At 37.1% G+C, this 21,407-nt stretch overlaps 1 protein-coding gene and 1 non-coding gene across 2 annotated transcripts; both read left to right on the top strand.

Annotated features, from left to right (window-relative positions):
- Positions 1 to 1,114: 1,114 nt before the first annotated feature.
- LOC136265704 (bifunctional peptidase and arginyl-hydroxylase JMJD5-like) lies at positions 1,115 to 7,489 on the top strand. The gene is made up of 10 exons (XM_066060606.1): positions 1,115 to 1,362; positions 4,010 to 4,106; positions 4,161 to 4,285; positions 4,447 to 4,611; positions 4,656 to 4,758; positions 5,481 to 5,533; positions 5,582 to 5,738; positions 5,806 to 5,841; positions 6,322 to 6,522; positions 7,313 to 7,489. The coding sequence occupies exons 1-10, from the start codon at positions 1,115 to 1,117 to the stop codon at positions 7,409 to 7,411; spliced, it is 1,284 nt and encodes a 427-aa protein (XP_065916678.1). The 3' UTR covers positions 7,412 to 7,489.
- A 6,224-nt stretch (positions 7,490 to 13,713) lies between these two features.
- On the top strand, positions 13,714 to 13,903 carry LOC136267838 (U2 spliceosomal RNA). Its single transcript, XR_010706801.1, has one exon. It is a non-coding gene; the product is annotated as a U2 spliceosomal RNA (small nuclear RNA).
- The last annotated feature ends 7,504 nt before the right edge of the window (positions 13,904 to 21,407 follow it).

The following is a 21,407-nucleotide window of genomic DNA, read 5'->3' as shown; positions in this document are numbered from 1 at the left end:
CCAGGTAGGCCAATGATCTATAAATTATTATGTGTCACATGGTGCATTACTGTAAAAATGATTCCTGCTGCAAACTAGTCTCGCGTGGCCAGACCGCTTTTTTCCGTATACTGGGTGGGGAAAAAAGGGTCTGGTGCAACTCCAATAGCTGTTTACTTCTGAGCCGTCCCCACATTCCGGGGACGCTAATTGAATAACATTGGTCACAAAGGAGGTGCCATGACGTCAGTAAACTACGAAGTATTCCTACCTCGATTCCTACACTCCTGCTCCGGTTGTGAGTCTTGTTACACGATGAGGATTAACTTTCAAGACGCTATAAAAGAGACATCGGAGCAAATTAAGATTCGTTTAAAGGATAAACAGATCTCTAGTTAACTTACTGACGTTATGGCACCTCCTTTGTGACCAATGTTATTCAATTACCGTCCCCGGAATGTGGGGACGGCTCAGAAGTAAACAGCTATTGGAGTTGCACCAGACCCTTTTTTCCCCACCCAATATACGGAAAAAAGCGGTCTGGCCACGCGAGACTAGCTGCAAACTGGAGGGGCCCTTGCCTGTTCTATCTATCCTTGGCCACAGACTAGGGGGGCCGTGGCCCCCCTGTTCCTACGCCCATGAAGATGTAGAAGTCTTCATTATAAGGCAAGAAAATGCACTAATTGTGACAGTAACCCTACAATTCAATACAAAGATTTTCTATAAGTTGCCCAATTTAACTATTATAATATTTTTGGTCACGTGACCACTTTTTGTATGTTTTGTGTGTTAACTTTATGCTGATACTCAATGCTACGAACAATCTAATAATAAATTTACACTTGTTTGCTTTTTTTGTCTTAAAGGTCAGTCTGTGTGAAAATCACCAGAAACCATAGCAGAAACTACAACAAGAAAAGAAGCACCTTCCTATTTTGAGTTGGAAACCTTAAATTAGATAGCTAAATAGACTTTATGCTTTTGTATAATGTTGGATTTTCCAGTATACAGGCTGTGCATGCCTTTACCGGTACTTTGATCATAATCGAATTGACATTAGTTTGTGAGAGCACGTGATCCACGATCCTTGTATTCTAAATTTTTTCAGTACTAGATTCAACACGTTAGCAACATGCGATTTCTTATTCTACTACAATTCATTAGTATATCTATTGGAACTAATCAAGATGATCTACCAGGACACATGCAGCCAATAGGATCACACAGACCACCAGAGGAAAGTATACTGGTGATTAACAGTGTTCCCGACCCACTGGAGTTCTACGAGAAGTACATGGGCACACACACTCCAGTGTTAATGAAGGGAGCGATAGCAGGTACTCCAGCGGTAACCAAGTGGATCAATGACGAGTATTTGAGGTACGGCTACAAAAATCATATAAGTTTGAAGATATGGGCGTGGCTGCATCGTCATGTAGCAGCGAACAGAGAAAACTTTGCGGGTAGGTTCCTTACCAAAATACAAACAACCCCCTGCCCATCATTGTAGGGAAGTGTACTCTAACCGAGCGAGACTACGTATCTGAAGCTAGCTGTAAAAATTAATTGTAAAACTCACAAAAATTTGTCTTAAATAATTACTGTTCATAAAATATAGTCAGAATATTTGTTCAAATTCAGTTAGTGTATAATCATTAGTAATTGGCAATTTGGTTCACGAATTTATCCATCTAGGAAAGAAGCTAAAATTTGTAAGAATCAACACACTAATGGACATTTTGCCAATGAAAATCCAACGAAAAAAATGTTCAACCTGTGAAAAGTAAAGTTTTCATTGGGTGGTCCCAATGAAATTTTAATTTAATAGCATTTTAATTAATGAAAAACTGATGAAAAGTTATCAATGAAAAGTCCATGAAAAGTATTTCACAGAGTTTTCAGTGGTAATTTTTCATAAGGTTTTCATTGGTTTTTCATTAATTTTCCCAATTAAAAATAATGCTATGAAAATAAAATTTCATTGGACCACCCAATGAAAACTTCACTTTTCACAGGTTGAACATTTTTTTTGATTGGATTTTCATAGGCAATATGTCCAGTAGTGACAGTGAAGTGGGGTAGATTAAACTTATGTTCATTTCCTTGTGTACGTGATCTGTTATTATTGGAGATGTAGCTGGGTAAGGAGAATTTATGTACAATCTTGTATAACATCAATAACCGCATTTCAGTATGCACGTACAAAATAGATTTTAGACCTAAAAAGTTGAGATTTGCCTTCGGACAAACCAAATCTACGTGATGATTAAATGTTATTTAGTTATTGAAGATAACACCCAAATACCTAGCTTTAGTAGCAGGGCTGAGCTTTTGATTGTCCAGAAAATATTCAGTGGTAAAAGGATTATGCTTTACTCGTAGCACCACACATTTATCAATGTTGAAATACATACCCCAAGTTTTTGCCCAGGTAGCAAGTTTGTTTAGATCTTCTTGAAGGATTTCAGCATCAGTAGCTGACATGATGTTTCTATACAAAATACAATCATCTGCAAATAGGAGACATGATGGTGATAAGTTATCAGAGATGTCACTTATGTATGTTAAACAATGGCCCTAATACACTTCCTTGAGGGACACCACTAGTTACATTGATAGGTTTGGATGTGGAGCCACCACATACTATGCGTTGAGTGCGTTCAGATAAGAAATTGGAATCCAATTTAGAATATGACCTTGTATACCATAATGCTGTAGTTTCAGTAGAAGTAGATGGTGTGGAACTTTATGCTAAAATCTAAAAGAACGACATCGGTTTGGCCTTTATAATGTAGGGAATCAGCTAATTGTTAACAAATTAATAGCAGCTAAATTACTTCAATGTTCCTAATATTTGGGAAGTTGAGTCATCAACAAAGTGTTATAAGTTATACTACAGATGAGCCAAATTTCAATGACTTGCATATTAATTTAAATTTTTCTGAGGACACACACGCTACATAAGCTTGAACACATTGTGCTTGTTAGATTTCCTATTATTCTTTCTGGTGACTCTTTTTCCTTCATCTATATTAAATGTTCTCAAAATTATTGCTAGAGTTATTGCAGATGTATTCAGCAGCTGACCAGCAACTAGCAAACATAGAACTATAACTGAAAAGATGGAGATGTTCTAATAGAACAGTCACATAATTATTATTTGGATGCTCTTACTATTAGAGTATCTTTCCAGTTTTACTTTATCCTGGCAGTGCTTGAGAGGTGCTATTATTGATTCCAGCATAATGTACAATGTACACATGCATGCTAAATACTGTAATATAATGTGTGTAGGTAAGAGGCACTGTGGCCTTGAGAAAACTGTCTGTTCTTATTTCTTATGAAGACCACTGATAACAATGTGAATATGTAAAACATTTATAAAAAAGTGAAGACATGAACAGATGTTGTTTACCTATAATTGTGGTATGGAAAGGTGCATGTAATCAGTAGTCTATTGTCACTCTCTATTAGCATGTTGCAGCATGACTTAATCACGTAGATGGTGATGGCTTCTAGCCAGCTGCTACGCGTGTATAAATATTTTGAGAAGAGAAGTCATGTAAGAAGTCCTTTGGAACTGCAGTACTGTATATTTTGGATTTTGTAAGGATGCATGGTAACAGGAGCTTATAAGCACCAAAGATGTACCTTGCAGTACTTATGAGCTCCTATTGATAATAATGAAAACAAGCTGTGATAGCTACAAAGAGTTAGCATAATTAACACAGTTTCTCATAATGTAAAATGGCTAGATTATATTCATTGATGTAAATTGTTAGCTACGAATGGAAAATTTTAATCTTTTAAGAATTGCTCCGGATTTAAATTTAATAAATATGAAACTAAAATATTTCTTTTAACAATGCTGCCGGCACTTAACAATTTGCATTTGATAATAACATCAATCCCCTCTTCTCATGTGTCATAATCTGACATGTACTTGTTGGTATAAGTTTAGTGTAGCTGAACGATGCTAGCATTATATGTGCATGCATGACTACTAATATGTGTACGTGTGCTATAGTGACTCATTTGGTGAAGAACCAGTTGATCTTGAGGTTGGAAAGAAAGAGAACAGGACTGGAGATACTGACGAAACTACAATGGCAGAATTTTTAAAGGTTTGGTCATGTTACGATGAACAACAGTGTAAAATCAACAATACATTTGTCTAGCGTTACAAGAGTGAGGACATATACCTGGTTAATGATATGCCCATGGGTATGCAGCAAGAGTGGATGGTGCCACGTTGTCTGTTGTGTGGTGGATATACTGAATACTTTAACTTCTGCTATATATGGTAAGCGGTCATGCAAACCCTCTATTTGATACAGTATGTAACTGCATGCAGAGGAATCTATCTGCATTGTTTGTGCATTGATACACATAGGGGAATTTGACAATAATTATTATTGTTAACACAACATGATATACTTGTTTAGCATGAGTTCCTTGTTACAGGTTCAGTAGTGGTGGAACCAAGTCTGTACTTCACACTGATGCCTACCAGAATCTTCATTGTCTTACCAGTGGCATTAAAGAGTTTGTACTGATTCCTCCTGAATATATTGAGATTATAGGACCAGAGCATGGCCTACAGGGATACTATGACATTGATGTAGAAAAGTATGTAATGTCGCTGTTATGTCAGCCATGTTTGTCATCACCAGGGTCAACATGACATCACATCCAGGAATGATGGAGGTACCATGGTACTATGTGAGGGTGGAACCAGGAGACTGTTTGTTTATACCTTTCAATTGGATACACCATGTGAGTGTATGAACACTGGCTTAATTTGTTGAGTATAGCTTGCTCGGAAGAGTGCACAACTATTTTGGCTTGCTATAGCTATGTAGTATAAGTCACCTGTATATTATACCAAAAATAAAAGGCCGTTTGACAGGTACTACTAACTAACAATAGAATGCATTGTAATAGCAAACAAAACACTGTTATAAATAGTTTCCTTTAGTACTGCTATAACATCCTTGAGGCTAAGCTTGCATACTATGTATGTGCAGATTCATATTTATTCAGAATGAATGGCTTCCAATCTAATTCTTGAACAGCATATTCCATCAACATCTGTAACATGTATAGTTCTTTATATTTCACTGAAATCGAACAACCCTCCGAACTGTGGTAGAACTTCTCATAAGTGAAACTGATGTTCAACAGTGTTAGCCTACACAATAAGCTGTGGAACTTTGTTTATAACATGACAGTAGTTTGTATCATTAAATATTTTAATTTAAACTTGGTATCAAAGGAGACCATGTAAAGACAACTTTATTGAACGGTCCATACTAGCATTGTGGTAAGAGATTACAAATCTTTATGTTAAATCAATTAATGTTGATTTACACTACACCATCGAAACACATGCATGTACAGTGCATTGTATTTTAAAATCATATACATACATACATCCTCGAGGGTTAGAACTGATGTATGGATGTGCCATTTAAAGATGATCAAATAAATTTTTCCAGGTGGCATCACATGGTCGTAATTTGGGTGTCAACATTTGGTGGAGTTGGTTTGAGTAAGTAATATTAACCATCGTGAACTAAGTGTGATTCATGCACCACAGATTTCAGAGAAAAAAGTGCCCTGAGGACTTAAGTGAAGTTCCCCCTTTCATGCCACTGGCACAATTCAAGTTACGTCCAGAGAAACAGATACTAGCAATGTTCACAGATATTGCTCGTGATGATGGATATGCGTATGCTGAAGATCTTTTGGCAACGGTACATCAAAGTAGACTAATAATATTTAATAGTTTACTTTGTGTGTTGTACGTATGTGTTAATCAAGCTACCACCAGAATATGACAAAGAGACTATGCTTCATGTAAGTCATATAGTTGATGTATTGAGTACATTAGTGTACACAGTGGTGACTGACTGACTGGCTTGAAAACTACATGCACCCTGCCACACAACTGGTCATATCTCAATATTAGAATAGAATATTTGAATTCAGTAGCTTGTATCATATAGCCAATTAAATGTTTAAAAAAATTGTATGGCCATAGCATAATGATGTAAAAAAAGTATGACTGATGAAAGTTTGAAAAAGAAGGTAAATTTTATGTGCCCACATGTCCTGTTTCACAGGCCCAGTCTAAATTCGTATGATAACTTCAAACAAGTTTCTTGTACGGAAGTGCATGAATCAGTTTGTATTTCTGCCAAGTTTTTTAAAGAACTTTTATGAAATTCCTAGTGTTCATGGCAATGGTCACAAAATTATTATTACTGAAGTTACCAGACATGACTTGAACAGCCACATTACCACAGTATACAAATTACAATACACACTTTCTGTTAGGTATTTGATCTTCTTGATCCTGGATGTAATGGAAAATTACTAGTATCAAAGCTACTTGATGATGAATTTTTGGAGGAGAGATATCAAGTGTTAAGAGCCTTCATAGAACCATCAGACATTGAAGATCAGTATGAAGATGACATGGATGATGATGGTCCTATCAGTTACAATAATAATGATGACTGGGATGGTGATATACAGGTAGTCAGGTACTTGTATTGTATTCAACTACAAGTATTCCATAGTTGTAACATGTTCCATTAGTTGGAGTGTTATTATTATTATGGTGTGTAAATAGTAGTACCTGTGCTTTATTCATAAAACACTAACATGGTCTTGTAATAACTATTGAACTTTGCATGGGAGGATCATTAAAGTGAATGATCTGTATGGATAATAAGATAAGGTGCATAGAAGAATTATAGTTTATGAAAAGTATCTTAATCATTGAATCACAGCAGAAAAACAGCCAACAATTTTGTGGAGTGGTTTTGAATTGGAGGTAATGGAATTCTAGTAGGAATTCTAGTAGCTAGTTATCTGACAGCTAGCTTGTATATACAACCGTGCCAGACGTATTTACAGTTTTGATGGCCAGGGCCGGATGCACTGGAGAGATGAGTAGAGTCAGTACTAAATGTGGGACACATGCTTGTTTTGTGAATTTCAGTCCACTCCTGACAGGCATATTTTGGCCTACTGCTTTCAAATCCCATCCCTGTACATTTTAAACTCTAGATGTTTCTCACTCCACTATCCCCAATCCATGACTCCCATGCAAGCACTTGTGTTACAGCAGCACTCATAAAAAAATCTTGGCCTATGGATACTCTCGAAGGCCATGGGTATTAGGTAAAAAAATTCATTTGTATTCTCATGTCGGAGGACTGGTAAGTTATTAATAAATGCATCCATATATTAGTGATTTTCCAACTTACATGCATAAAAAATAACCACAACACTAAATACTATTCTATACACCTCTATATAGGTACCATCTGAAGCAGAAGTTAACAAGTTTGTCAAGAGATATTCAAGAGAAGTTGATGGTGAAGACAGAGATGTTCCTACAAGTCACAATGAATTATAATGAGCCACACATTATATCATGTAGCAAATATATACATGTTTGCTGTTTTTATCCATGTTATCATATAGTTAGAAGTTTTACAGGTACAAAAATTTAGGAGGGAATATTATTGGACATATTTTAAAGAAGCGTTTTGAGAATGATGAAACTGTGAAACCATGCATGTCCCTCAAAACATCTGGTTGCACACAATATTTGTTAGCCATGTAGAAACAAAAACACTAAAACAGGTTACGATTTTTATCATTCAACAGCTCACATGACCTTCTTCTTTCAGCATGATCACTGTAAAATGTGTCTACTGTAATTCTGAGTGACATGGGAAGTCATCTCACAAACTTGCATATTTATGATCAAGGCACAAAGACATAGTAGTCTATAGTTATTTCCAATATGTGAACAACAAATTTTGGGGGATTTTCTTTGTTATTTTTCTTCTTTTCACACACTTTACAAAAACTGAAAAACAGCCATAAACATAAGCACATCATCCAATCATATACAGTGTGATATTTGGTTTATGATGCTGCATGCTGATCCTGTAAACATTGACAGAACCAAACATGTGTAAAGGTGCTAAATTGAAGTTGTGAATAAAATACTATTTGTTACCATTCTTAGTCATCTACCAGACAAATTGCTTAACAGAATGAGCTGAAAAATTGGTATGTAGACGAATTAATAATTGTAGAATAGCGGTTTACTGGGAAGAAATCAGATTAATAGTAGAGTTATAAAATTGAACATGCGTGAAGTGCCCAATTGAGCAGTTGCTTTAAGAGTGTCAATCACATGCAGTTGTATTATAAACATAAATAAAGTTATACATGCTCTCTTTGTTGTTCCTGTAGAAGACAAGTAAAAGCTATAGCAGGCTTTTAGGCTTACAAATACAAAACAAAATCAAACAACCCATGGTCAGCTGTAGAAAGGATGCATCCCCTATAAAAAGCTAGGGTGAAAAAAGTTGTGTGAAATGAAAGATGCAGGCAGCCAAGAAATGGCTGCAATGTCAATTGTAATACTGCTGTGATAATTAATGCCATCATTTAAAATCCAAAATTGATCATGATTGGCATTAACATCAATGCTGGTAGCCATTTCACGGCCACTTCCTGTGATTCCACTTTTTTTTTACCCTGGAATTTTAAATTTAGTTAACTGCATACCTGTTTTGGTACGGTCATTCAGAAGTATAGCTACAAATAGTTTATAATGTTGATTGCTTTACAAATCACTAGATGAAACATTTTCAATGCAGCTAAAACAACTGATCTTTGAACAAAGCTTAAGATAATGATGTATAGTCCATGCATGTGCCAGCTCAGATATAATTTTCATTTATATTTCAGGGGTAGAGAAAGCAACTAGCTATAGATAAGTAGGACAAACGCAATAATTATATAAGTTCTATAGAGACTACTATCAGTATCTGTATTGCGTGGAGTAAATATAATCATTATCACCATGTGGAATAAGGAGTTAGAATACATGCTCCAGAAAAAAACTGCTCTGTTAGGATTGTTCTAACTGTTAGACTATGCCATGGTCAATTTTATGTTTCAAATCAGGAAGTTTGCTTAACCAATGCAATACAGACAAGTGACTCGTTATGCTATTTATTACAATCTTGCAAAATCCCTTTCACTTCTAAAATCAGCAGGATGGTTGAAGATTGAAATATTCTAATAGAGCATTCAGCTAACTCTAATAAATTAGATGTATGTATGTAAGATTGTTATTAATTAAAACCTCCTCCCTGACATTGAGGTTAGTCTTCAGCCCATCTAGCCTTCATGTACATGTCTCTGGTAGTGTTAGTTTATAACTTCTATTAATCACAATACATTGAGATGGATGGAATAATGGTGAAAACTTGCATGATGTAATATTAATCACCAAATTTAGGCGGTGAGACATAGCATTACAGGAGGGGGATCTGAAACATAAAGTTAACAATAAGTGACCTCCAGTGAAATTTAGACCCACCAAAGGGTAGGTATGCAACTATACTTACAGTGGGGTCGGTTTTGAAAAATCTGCATGGTCACAAAATTTAATTAAATACCACTTAAACTATAGAATATATCTCAAATAGTTGTGCTGCATGAACAAGTACCTTTTAATACAACATCTATGCTATAAGAAAGAGAGAACCATCATTATTAAATGAAGAAACATGTAATATTTAGGATGAGACCTCGGTACAACCTGACTTCATATTATGTGTGGGCACGGAAAGGTTAAGAAAAAAATGTAAACTATGAAAATAGAAAATTTGTCACATTACTACATTGACTAAGGTGTCCAAGAATATTTTTGTGAACAGGATATACATTAGCTGTATCATCAAGAGTCTGTCGAATAGAAGATTTTGTGGTAACGGACGACGGAATAAAGTCAGAAAAACGTATGAAATTCTGAATACAGCTAGCTATAGGCTGATGGTGGCCTGTAGCACACTAATTTCCACTGTTTCATAATAGTTATCAATCTGTAATTCTGCAAGCAGCTGTAGGTTAGTTTTATTTTGCTTCCTATATAGATCTAGCTGCTTGAATGTGATTTTCAGAGCTCAAGGGACAAGTCAGTTCCAGTAAAGCAACAGTGGATGTTTCAGAATTGTAGGCAATGATATCTGCTCTGTAAGTATCAACAAGTTTGATGGGACAGTTGCTTGAGGACCTTCACTAGCTCGCAAGCCTGATATGTCAGCATACACATGGATACATGAACAACTGACAAACATGTCCACAAGTCTAGAGGCAAGAAGATGGAGAACCAAATCATGTTGGTATATATCTATAGCATTGTTGATTCAATGCCACCTAAGTTGTGGGCAGTTGTAGGCCTGGAAGAGCCACATAAAAGTATATACATCGCACATCAGACTGAATGCACCATAATTCTTATAAGTTAACTTCAGTTGGCAATGTATCAGAAGCGGTTCACAGAAAAAATGAGGATGGAATCCTGCCATCAATCTGTTCCAGGTGTTACACGACTTCTCTAATTGTGACCCTATTTTGGAAAACCATACATCTAGGCACATGCAAAATTTGTGGAAATTCTCAATTGAAAATTTCAGTGATTTTTTTTAAATTACTTTTTTTACATATTCTGATAAAGCAACTATTAAGCCTTCTTGCTGTGAAATTTCACACCCATAGCTTCTTTTATCTAGGAGATATACTGAATTATATCAGACCATGTAGTAGTTTCACAATGCGTGGGAGGTGATTTGTTCATTCCCAAAACCAAACATTTTCCTGTCTTTACACAATATTACAAGTGATTTAATTGAGAAAAAGCACAAAGAACACATGATTAAACTCTCAAGAATCTCTTTTCATTAATTTTAGATTGTAAGAATGGTGATCTTTGTCAACAAAGTGATTTGTCATCAATTTGTCACATCTGATCACTATTCAGTTCAAAAAACTGATAATGAAAAGTTAGTTTGTAATGTATTAGACAGTAAATTGGCCATATCTTTGGAATGCTTCAACGTATCATCACAAAATTTTCACACAAGGTAGGTAACCACTCAGTGCTTCATTGTAGCTATAAAAAACAAAATTGGCCAATGTGTCCAGATGTATGGTTTTCCAAAATAGTGTCACAATTTAGCAAAGTCGCTGAATTTGGATTGGACTGTTAGTGTCTGTAAATGAGCTTCGTTCACGGTTAGACTTGACATTGTTAGACAAGTGTTTTCAAAGGAATACTTCCAAGCTCCTAGCTCTTCTCCTAGCTCTTGAAGTCGAAAATCTGCGGAAGTGCTAACACAGGATAGTAGAACTGAACTTGGCTTCTCTGGAAATATGTGAAATGCTAGGACATAAAATACTGGGATAATACAGTAAAACTTAAGTTGCACTGCCTGGAACCGCATCAACACAGAGGTTAAAATGTAGGAGGAAATGATGTAATTCCTGTACTATGGCTGAGGGTCAGGGGATGGAGTAGTTAAACACTCAGATTGTAGCCTGCGAGTTTTGTGGCCCACCATGAAGGTATATTGTAGCTATATAATAATTTTGTTTTTTCATCAGCACCCACATGTATTTTTACTGCTGCACGTAGCTATTCCCCCATTATTAAAGAGTGATTAACCAAATATTGAGAATATGCAGTTCAGTTTTCAAGACTGCATCACTCATACAGTAGCTACCTTGTGCATTGTAGCAAGAGAATGTGAAAGATTGGTGCAATGAAGTTTGCCAGTATAAGAAGTTGATCCTTGAGTGGAACAGATCACATGACGAAGGATAAATATAATGTAGCTACATCTAAAGAGGATAACTGCCAAACTAGCTATGTTGAGTTAGCTAAGTTAGCAGAAAAGATTAATTGCACTAACAATGACCAGTCACAAAACCAACTCACCTCCACCGTTTCATCTAAGTGAACAGGCTCACACAGTTTTTCATGCTTCACCATTTAATGCTGTAGATGAGTACATGGATCGTAAAAGACACAAACAAAGTCTTATCATTTATGATTTACTTGAAGCATCTGCCCCTACTGGCTCTGAATGCCAGACAGCTGATTTGAACAGCATTCAAGAGCTTGTTCACTCTAAATTTAAAATCACCAGCTTGGAGACAATTAAATGCTATCGTCTGGGAAAACGAAATAATAAGCCAAGACCCTTACTGATAATGCTATCTAATAGCTCTGTTAGAAGACAAATCCTGAGAAATGCTAAAAGCTTACGAAACGGTAGTACACACAAGAATGTTTTTATTTCACCAGATCTGACACCTCAGGAGAGAGTATCCAACAAACAGTTACGTACAGAGTTGCAATGAAGGCTAGTTACTGGATAATTCTACCACTTCCCAATGACTATAGTATGTTCACGTTGAGCTGAATCCTGAAAAAACGGCTAAAAATTAAAAGTGGATTTTTTCTCAACAGAGTTAAAAATTCAGCCAACCAGATGATTATTGGTAACAGCAAAGGTGTCAACAACAGACACGTACGGTTTGGCTCCATTACAAGTTTGGGAAATGGCTGTATTGGGCACTGTACTTATATGGCTTTCCCATAGGAAATGTATTGTGAAAATTTTGATTGACCGTAAATATTATGTCTAACATTTGAACAACAAGATTTTGAAATATTTTTAGCAGGTCAAGCAGTACTACAAATGAGCCAAATTTCAAGATCGTGTGTAATTGCATCCATGAGTTATTAAGTGTTTTTGAGGGTTCAGCTCAACGTGAACATACTATAAGCTCACCTCAATGTGATTATAAATCTGTATCAAATCACACTCTCTCATTAACTCAAATAAATCAACTGAACTTAATTGTAATTAACAGACATATAGATTGAAATTTCGGATTATTATAATCAAGAAACTTCAGTGCAATCGACCAAATCTTATCATTCCTTACATTTCTCAACACCATTTATAAACACCAATTCATATGAATTTAGTTATTTCCCTAGAACAATTGAAGATTGGAATTACTTACGCCATTTAATTGAATTAGACTCAGTTGATTTATTTGTAGTTAATGTAATTGCAAGTAGTTAGCTAATCATAATGTACGTGTGTATTTAGATTTTTTTCCTTGGGCTGGTCCCCCTGGACGCATCATGCAGTAATTACTGGCTGTCCAGTACAATATAAATAAATTGTTTGTTATCAGTGCAGAGTATCAGGCCCTGGAGAGCATATAGAGGCATGAAAATAAGTCTAGCTAGCTGCAGATGCTAGTTTTCATATTTAGCAACTGTGGAAGATTCTAGATCTCACATATCTAGTCAATATAGTGTTATGTGATGACTGTTCTATTAGAGTATCTCGATCTTGCACAAGTTTTTGGGAAGGGGAATGGGGGGGGGGGGGGGGGGGGGGGGTTGGATCCGATATTATGCGGCTCAGTTTCACGGTCACTCTCCAGTAAAACGGCCATTCACTCCAAGCATATCCAACAGTGATCCATGAGCGAAATGCGTCAGTAGTCGAATGGACTCACGACAATGACTTACCCTTACCACGCACAGTCCCAGGCCACTGTGTCACGTTCACCAGGTGTATTCTCCTCCATTGGCTCACATCGACAAGACTGACGTCTTTTTCAGTTTATCTAAGATGTCTGGAGAACGTGAAGAGGTAGATCGTATCGTTGGCTCAACTGATTGAGCCACAATCACAAATATTTGAAGCGATATCCAAGAGTTCACTGAAATAAACGGATAATAACGTAAGTCAAGCGTGGGAATTTCATCCCACAAGTACAACTAGCATGTGGAGGTATAAAAGGAATGAAAGTACTTCAGTTTTTATCGCTTCTCGGCCTATCGGCTAAGATCATACGAAATAACTGTTCTTGTCAGTGTAATATCTGACACATAGGCTATTAGCCTATTTGATATTACTCTAATTTGTGGAACTTGGAGAGGAGCTTGAAGCTTGCTTCACCCTCTCCACGAGTTACCCAGGTATTGCAGCACCTCCTGGGTAGCTCACACCCCCTTTGGGGGTACTTAACCAAACAAAACAATGCTAGAGCGGGCAACTGCCCGCTCCCTTCACTTTTCCAATGCACTTTTGATTATTGTAAAGTGTCTATTGTACTCATTAGCTAACTTAATTTATTAGGATTTGCGCTAAAGTTTGTGCAAGAATGGAATACTGCATGAATCAGTGCTGGGAGTGCACGAAATCGAGATACTCTAATAGAGCAGTCACTTAGCTACTTTAACAGAACACTCAGCAGAATCATTGACTGTAAATTTGAAGTTTATTCTGATGGTACGACTCCTGTGGTCACTTGATGTGATTGCAGGAGTCATACCATCAATTTACAGTGTTGTAATTATTTCAATCTGTCTCCATTAACGCATATATCTATACATAATCAAGAGCATGAGTGTATCTGAAATGCCTTCATTTACCGACGTATCAAATTTTATAGTACGTTTAAAAAATGATAGTCATTGTCATAGGAGTATCTTATTTAGTACACACTGAAAATGCTCTCGATTCAATCTCAAAGCATTCAAAAATTTCCTGTGGAGGATGCCCCCAGACCCTAGTAGTATTGGCATGCTTCGCATATGGTACACTTAATGATTTTAAACAGCCACCCCACATGACTTGCCCCCCACTTTTAAGTACTGTTCTCTTTAATAATTCCCTTTGTACTAACTCCCTTTCTCTTTATCCCTTTGTTGCAGAGGACCTACAGATTGCATGGGCCTCCCAAGCATTCAAATACCTCACCAATGAAGATAACCATGTGAAGAGTGTGGCCACACAATAACTACTATACCACCAGAGCAAGGGCAAGATGCTCTTCCCACGTCCTGCAACTTTGTGAACAGAAGCATTGAAAGCACACACACACACCTCTCAGTATGGGAGTCTGTTACTTGAACCCAATTGGTGCAAAGTTATGCAAAGGAAGTGGTACCCTAGACCTTAAGATGGAGGACACAACAGTTGTAGCTAATCAACACCACAAAGTGTCTGGAATACCGAGGGACTGCTTCAACCAGCACCACTTGGAAGCATGGAAGAGAGCCAATCACCAAGTAAAGATTTCCTTCATTCTAGTTAGTAGCAACCACTGGATACCCATGGACCAGTACACATCATTTGCTACCTATACTGGTTTACCATCATAGGGATGGCTCAACACTGAGAAGATCAATAGAAATGTAAATAAGCACTGGCTCAAGTCCTGAATCACTGTTGCCCAATGATGGGACTAGTAAGGGAATGCAACAATGAAATCCTCCAGAGACCGCAGCGGGTTGTTCCATGATCACTTGGAGAAGTTTTCCTAGAACAAGAGATGCCTGGAGACTCCAAACACAACTTAACTGCTGACATTTAGTAGTGTTGAATCATGGGGGAAATAAAGATTCAAAATCATTTGAGAGGAGCACATGTAGATGTTTTTGTTGTTGGAGCCTTTGGGAAAGTTCTATTGAATGATTATGTAGCAATCTATTGAAAGCATTTATAATATTGTAGCTACTGAAGGCACTTTTGGGATTGGCTATGCCTAACCAATATTGCCAAGGTTCCAGGTGAAGCTGGTGATGTTTTTTGGACAGAAAAATACAAACCTCCATGATCCTAATATACAGTGCTACTGTACTGTATGATACCAAAAGTGCTACCAGAGACCATATTATATAATACATTGCTGACCATAGCTGTACACTGCCTATAGATTAGTACAAAATAAATAGTTAAATTACAAAAGGACAGCACACTGTTGTTTGGTAACTTTGGCTTGATTGAATAATGATAATGACTTTAGTCAACTGAATAACTATACTGATATATGCAACTTGATGGATATGTTTGATACTGTGGAACATCAAGCACCAGACACTTCTCATGTTATGCACAATTTCTGGTACATATTTATCCACAAATGAATTTATAAAAGTACACAAATTAGTGTAAAATAATTCTAAAAAATAAGAGATCGCTGCAAAAAAAAGAAGAGCAAAAGTTAAACAAGTCAATAGAATTATAATGGACCATCATTAAAGCCTAACACTTGGAATTGTCATGCACAGATCTCTGTTCAGAGTCGATGAATCTAAGTCACAAATTAAAAGAAAAAGCACTGATTATTCCAGGCCAAAACAGCCAAGCTGTGAAAAAGGGTGTGGCCTTCAATAGCCTGCATGGGTGAAAAAGTTGTGAAATTAAAGGTGGCAGCCAATTCAAGAAATGGCGAAAAAGTTGTGAAATTAAAGGTGGCAGCCAATTCAAGAAATGGCTGCAATGATATTACATAGAGCCATCTGCCACCTTTGAGTCACAACTTTTTTCACCAAGGCTATTGAAGGTTGGAAGTTTTTTCACATCTTGGCTATTATTATTAAAGATGGTAAGGGCATATAATATGTGCTAGCAAGCAAATACCAATATGAGATTATTGTGTGGTAGAGCTGAGACAAATGGTTCAAAGCTTCGTTTGGTTTCATAACATTCAGATGCTGCTTTACCCCACCAAAGCTTCGTTACCATGGATACTAACATGTTAAACCAGTGCACAAGTATTTTACTTCTGAAATTTGTGTATTTTTTGGTATAGTTATAGTTTAAACAGTGGTTATACTGGAGCTATAACAAAGTATAGAAGCCTGTACTATAGTGTAAACCCTAATAACCATCAATTATTTCATTACAATTATTGACTTCGAAGCTTCAGTAACACTTTCAAAAGAAGCTTCGGAAGATGTATTTGTACATTCATTCCAGCTCTATTTTATAGCAAGAACTCTTTAAACTTTTCTATGATACATGTACATGTATTACCATCAGGCAGGGTATGTACCATGTCCATTCAGTCCCATCTGTGCCAAGTGTTTTAGGCTAAATAGGTTTGACATGGTCTACTGACTTGTTTTATTTTTTCCAGTGATCTCTATTCTTATGGTTTATTTTTTTGAAATTGTTTTTACAACCTTGCATCTAGCTGCACATCTAAACTTGGTGGCCATAGATAACCATGTGCTGTAAATTATAAGTCAAACTTAACAAATGTGTCTCATCATGTACAAATGTAAACTACATACATAGGTGTACTGACTGCAGATACAAACAAGTTATGCTGTTGACTACACTTTGGCAGGACTAGGGACTTTTCCTGCTTCTGTCCAGATTATTAGCTAGTTCTCTCCCCTTGGGCTATAAAAGACACAAAACATTAGTCAACATTTAACAACACATGTATAAAATGGCATGCGAATACATGTTGACGATACATATACTGTATAATGTGCACATGGTGTGTGAGGCTGTATGTATAGTGTGCATGTATGTAGCTATATGTGTATAATGTATATAATGTGTGTGTGTGTGTGTGTGTGTGTGCGTGTTTGTGTGCGTGTACATGCGTTCGCAACAGGATAAATATACCAAATTACGTAATTAATTCAATCACTGCTAATTTATTATGTATATTGTCAGCTCACCACAGATGCAGCTATAGGGTATTTTTAAAGTTGATACCTGACTTGGCATCAAAATCTCTTTTGATAAACAGCTTGGGGCATTTAAGGGCATTAGCAGGTGCCAGTATTAAAAACTATTCAGGTAAAACACGACTACATGCAATCTCAGTAAATCTTATAGTAAATCTCAAACTGGGTGATCTATGCACATAGTGATAGTGCATGTTATTTTATTTACAGTAAGTGCCACAGCAACAACATCCTTTCATTCAGAATGGCCTAGTGAACAAACTACATCATGATTAGCACCACAGTACTGCTCACAAGTAACACGGCATGTGAAGATTCACAAGGTCACCTTGCAATGTATCACAGATTTTACAATGCTTGTAGTTTACACTTTAAGTAATATGTGATGTATACAGGAGAGAATGTATGTACTAGTGATTACAGAGTAAGTACTCATGGAACAATATAGTGACCATCTTGAGAAAGCAACATAATACAGTAACTAAAGATCTATCTGTTTAGATAGTACTATTGTGATCTATATCATTTCAGATTCTACCTGTATCAAGATTCAAGCATCTGTCATGTTACTTCTGTAGCAAACATGCTCATGATTTATCAATAATAGCCAAGCGGTGTAAAAAGGATGCAGCCCCCCCAACAAAAATCAGAGTTAAGAGTTGTGAAATAAAACGTGGTGGCGAAAAAAAAAAATCACCAAAAGGCACTCTTACAAAGGTTGATCTATCTACAAACCAAATTTTCAGTTTATTCCTTGAAGAGATTTGTCCTGTAGGCATGACAATAAATCTTTTTTTTAAAGTCATAAATGAGTAAACTGTTGGAGAAATATATTGACATCACAAGCTGAGTGATGGATGGTGTGAATGTATCGACATCACAAGCTGAGTGGTGTGAATGTACTGACATCACCAGCTGAGTGATGGATGGTGTGAATGTATCGACATCACAAGCTGAGTGGTGTGAATGTACTGACATCACAAGCTGAGTGATGGATGGTGTGAATGTATAGACATCACAAGCTGAGTGGTGTGAATGTATTGACATCACAAGCTGAGTGGTGTGAATGTATTGACATCATAAGCTGAGTGGTGTGAATGTATTGACATCATAAGCTGAGTGGTGTGAATGTATTGATCAACATGTGACCACATAGCATTAAGTTTCACAATTGTGTTTCTTTGTACACAAACAGTATAAAATGGCACTATGCATAAATATTCATCTTTTGCGAGGAAAGATGGTTGCTGGTGTTGTGTTCTTTCTTCTCCTAGTTACTACAGGCAGCAAAGCGACATGTCATGATCGACAGTCAACAGGTAGTGGTGTCCTTGACCTCCAACAAGTTACTACAATACCATATTGTTTCTTTGATGAGTGCACCATCAAGAGGACTGACACTGGACAACAACTGGACATTATCTACACTACCGATAGTCTCCTTATAGTCACTCTAACTGGTAACCAAACCTCCATGGTCATTTCCAAGGACGAAGATCAACCAGTTTGCCCATCAGATGATGTCGACAATAACCTAGGCCCACTAATAGGACAAATAGGAACTGCCACATTGCTTGGAATACTCAGTGGTACCATTATCGCTATGCACCTACTGTTCAAAGAGTTACGGAATCCGTTTGGAAATTTGATGATATACTACAACCTTGCCCTGTGTGTTGAGCTTGTCGGCTTCATTGCTCTATCCCTAACACATTTTCAAATTGCTCCAAAGTCACAAATGACTTGCCAATCAATATTCTTTGTGTTCATGCAAGGATATATGGGCCATGAAGGAATGGCCACATGCATCCTGGCTTACCTTGCCTATATCGTGTATTACAGCTACAAACTGCGAGCCATATCTGAATCAGACTATAAGAAGCTCCTGAAATATTATCTCATCTACACAATAGGCACAGTGGGACTGTTTGATTTCTTTGTAGTGTCATATGACCTGGCAACTGGCAATGGCGCACATACAATTCTTCCAAGTGGTCACTGCATGTTTCTTGGTCAAGATTACGATGTTACCATGAAGATTCCTCAAGCATATGCAGCTTTCAACAAAACTGCCCAGATTGTTTTCTTTGTGATCTACCTTGTTTATTACTATAAGTTTAATGCTGAGAGTAGTGATGATCCGGGCTCTAGTAGGCAGCACACAAAAGTCAATCGACAGCTTTTCATGATTGCAATTGCTATGGGTGCTACTATCGGTGTCTCCCAATTCATCTGGCTGCTCAAGATATTTGGCAACGTGTACATCAATGGAATACTCGGTGCGTTTATACTGTTGATACAACAGTCAATAATCATGTTTTCAGTCTTGTGCAAGAAGATGGTCAAAGTTTGCAAGAACAAATTCCAGAAAGAAACTTCTCCATAGATTAGAAACAAACATTCATTTACCCTAATGTGAACAACATTTTATTTATCTGTTTCTGTATATGCTCTATATCATACAGTATGATAGTACTGTATAGTAGGGACCACAAAGGAGTAGGCTTGGCCCACGGGATAACATCACCCAAAAACCAGCCTCAATTTTCCCTGACGACAATGAGGCAGTATTGGTTAGGTAAAACTAAGCCCAAACAAGTTTTCAGATCGACCCGAAACGGTTGCTATGGAATTTAAAAAACAATTTATTTAATGGAATTTTCTACTGACTGACTGATTAACTAATGCCTTCAGACAAGCGTAACTTGATAACGGCTAAGGCTTTGGGCTTGATTTTTTCACTGTTCGATGACGCTTTGGCCCAAGAGGTGCCTTTTGGCATACTGCAGTATGTACAGTGCATTCTTCATGGACTTACCAGTGTCTTCCTTTGTGTCCCATTCATCTTTGCTGACAGCGAAGTGTCGATTTGGCGGTAACACGTGATGGCTTCCCTTCATAACAAAAATCGTCCGTATTTTTCATAGTGGCTATTTTGATAGCAGAGGTGCTTTTCAAACAGTTCTTGATTCACACTGCTGTGTAACGGGTTGAACATACGTAGCTAGGGTCCGCAACATGAAAAATCGATATCTTCCAATCAACTACCTAACTATTGTAATGTGTTAGGCTAAGTGTAACTTGAATAACACCAGCCTGGCAACCAAGTTTGTCACTTTCTTCTGGTAGAAAACGATACAAATATCTTAAAATCGTGATTTTTCGTTGCAGTGATTCGTAGGGTTCTTCGTATGCCACGATATTCACTCTCAACATTGTTCAAGTAGTCTATCATCAACTCAGTATTGGTGGTTTGATTTTATTGGTCAGTTTCTGGTAGCAGCACGATCTGTGTGGCGTCGTTTTTGGCGACAAAAAAAAAAGTTTCTTCCTCTGGAGCACAGGACAAGCAGAGCAGCAACTGTGCGGTGGGTCAGCAATGACCAGTACTAGGTAAAGTACCTGCATGCGGAGTGTGGTTATAATTAAAGCTTGCTAGCCATCTGGCTGAGCCATCTATATGCTGATATTCAGCCAAAACGACGTGATTTTTGCCAGAATGGTTGATACATCAGTGAGACAGTCTCCAACAACAAGGATACGAAGCTTATAAACACCTAACAATATGGCTATCTTGCCCAGTAAACGCATAGAGCAATCCAATTCATGAAATAGGCACTCACATGATAGATATTCAAATCTCGGAAATACAACCATAGTCTATTCCAATGACCTTAAATCACTTGGAGTCAAATGACAATCAGTTTGTATGCATTAGGTTCAGCATCTCGATTAGCCCAGCAGTCTAAGACTCTCCCTATGATGCTATCACAGCATAAAACACACCTGCACTGGCCCAGACCATGCCTAATCATGAGTGAACAATAACACAAATAATTACAAAAGGAGTACACTGCATGGTTCCTATTCAGAAATTAAAGCCATTTCATGGATATTTCTGCGATTTGAATTTAGATCATGTGAGTGACTATTACATGAATTGGACTGCTCTATGTGTTTACTGGGCGAGATAGCTGTATTGTTAGGTGTTTATAAGCTTCGTATCCTTGCTATTGGAAACTGT

Source organism: Dysidea avara, chromosome 9 (genome assembly GCF_963678975.1).
Source record: "Dysidea avara chromosome 9, odDysAvar1.4, whole genome shotgun sequence".
NCBI classification, from domain to species: Eukaryota; Metazoa; Porifera; class Demospongiae; order Dictyoceratida; family Dysideidae; genus Dysidea; species Dysidea avara.
The sequence above is the reverse complement of the archived record's forward strand: the minus strand, read 5'-3'. Positions and strand labels throughout refer to the sequence as shown.

Bases quoted from the DNA above. Each gene is read 5' to 3' on its own strand.
- LOC136265704 (XM_066060606.1), top strand. From the start codon at position 1,115: ATGCGATTTCTTATTCTACTACAATTCATTAGTATATCTATTGGAACT. The intron at 1,363-4,009 runs GTACGGCTACAA...CGTGTGCTATAG, and splicing joins ATCAATGACGAGTATTTGAG to TGACTCATTTGGTGAAGAAC. The intron at 6,523-7,312 runs GTAGTCAGGTAC...ACCTCTATATAG, and splicing joins ACTGGGATGGTGATATACAG to GTACCATCTGAAGCAGAAGT.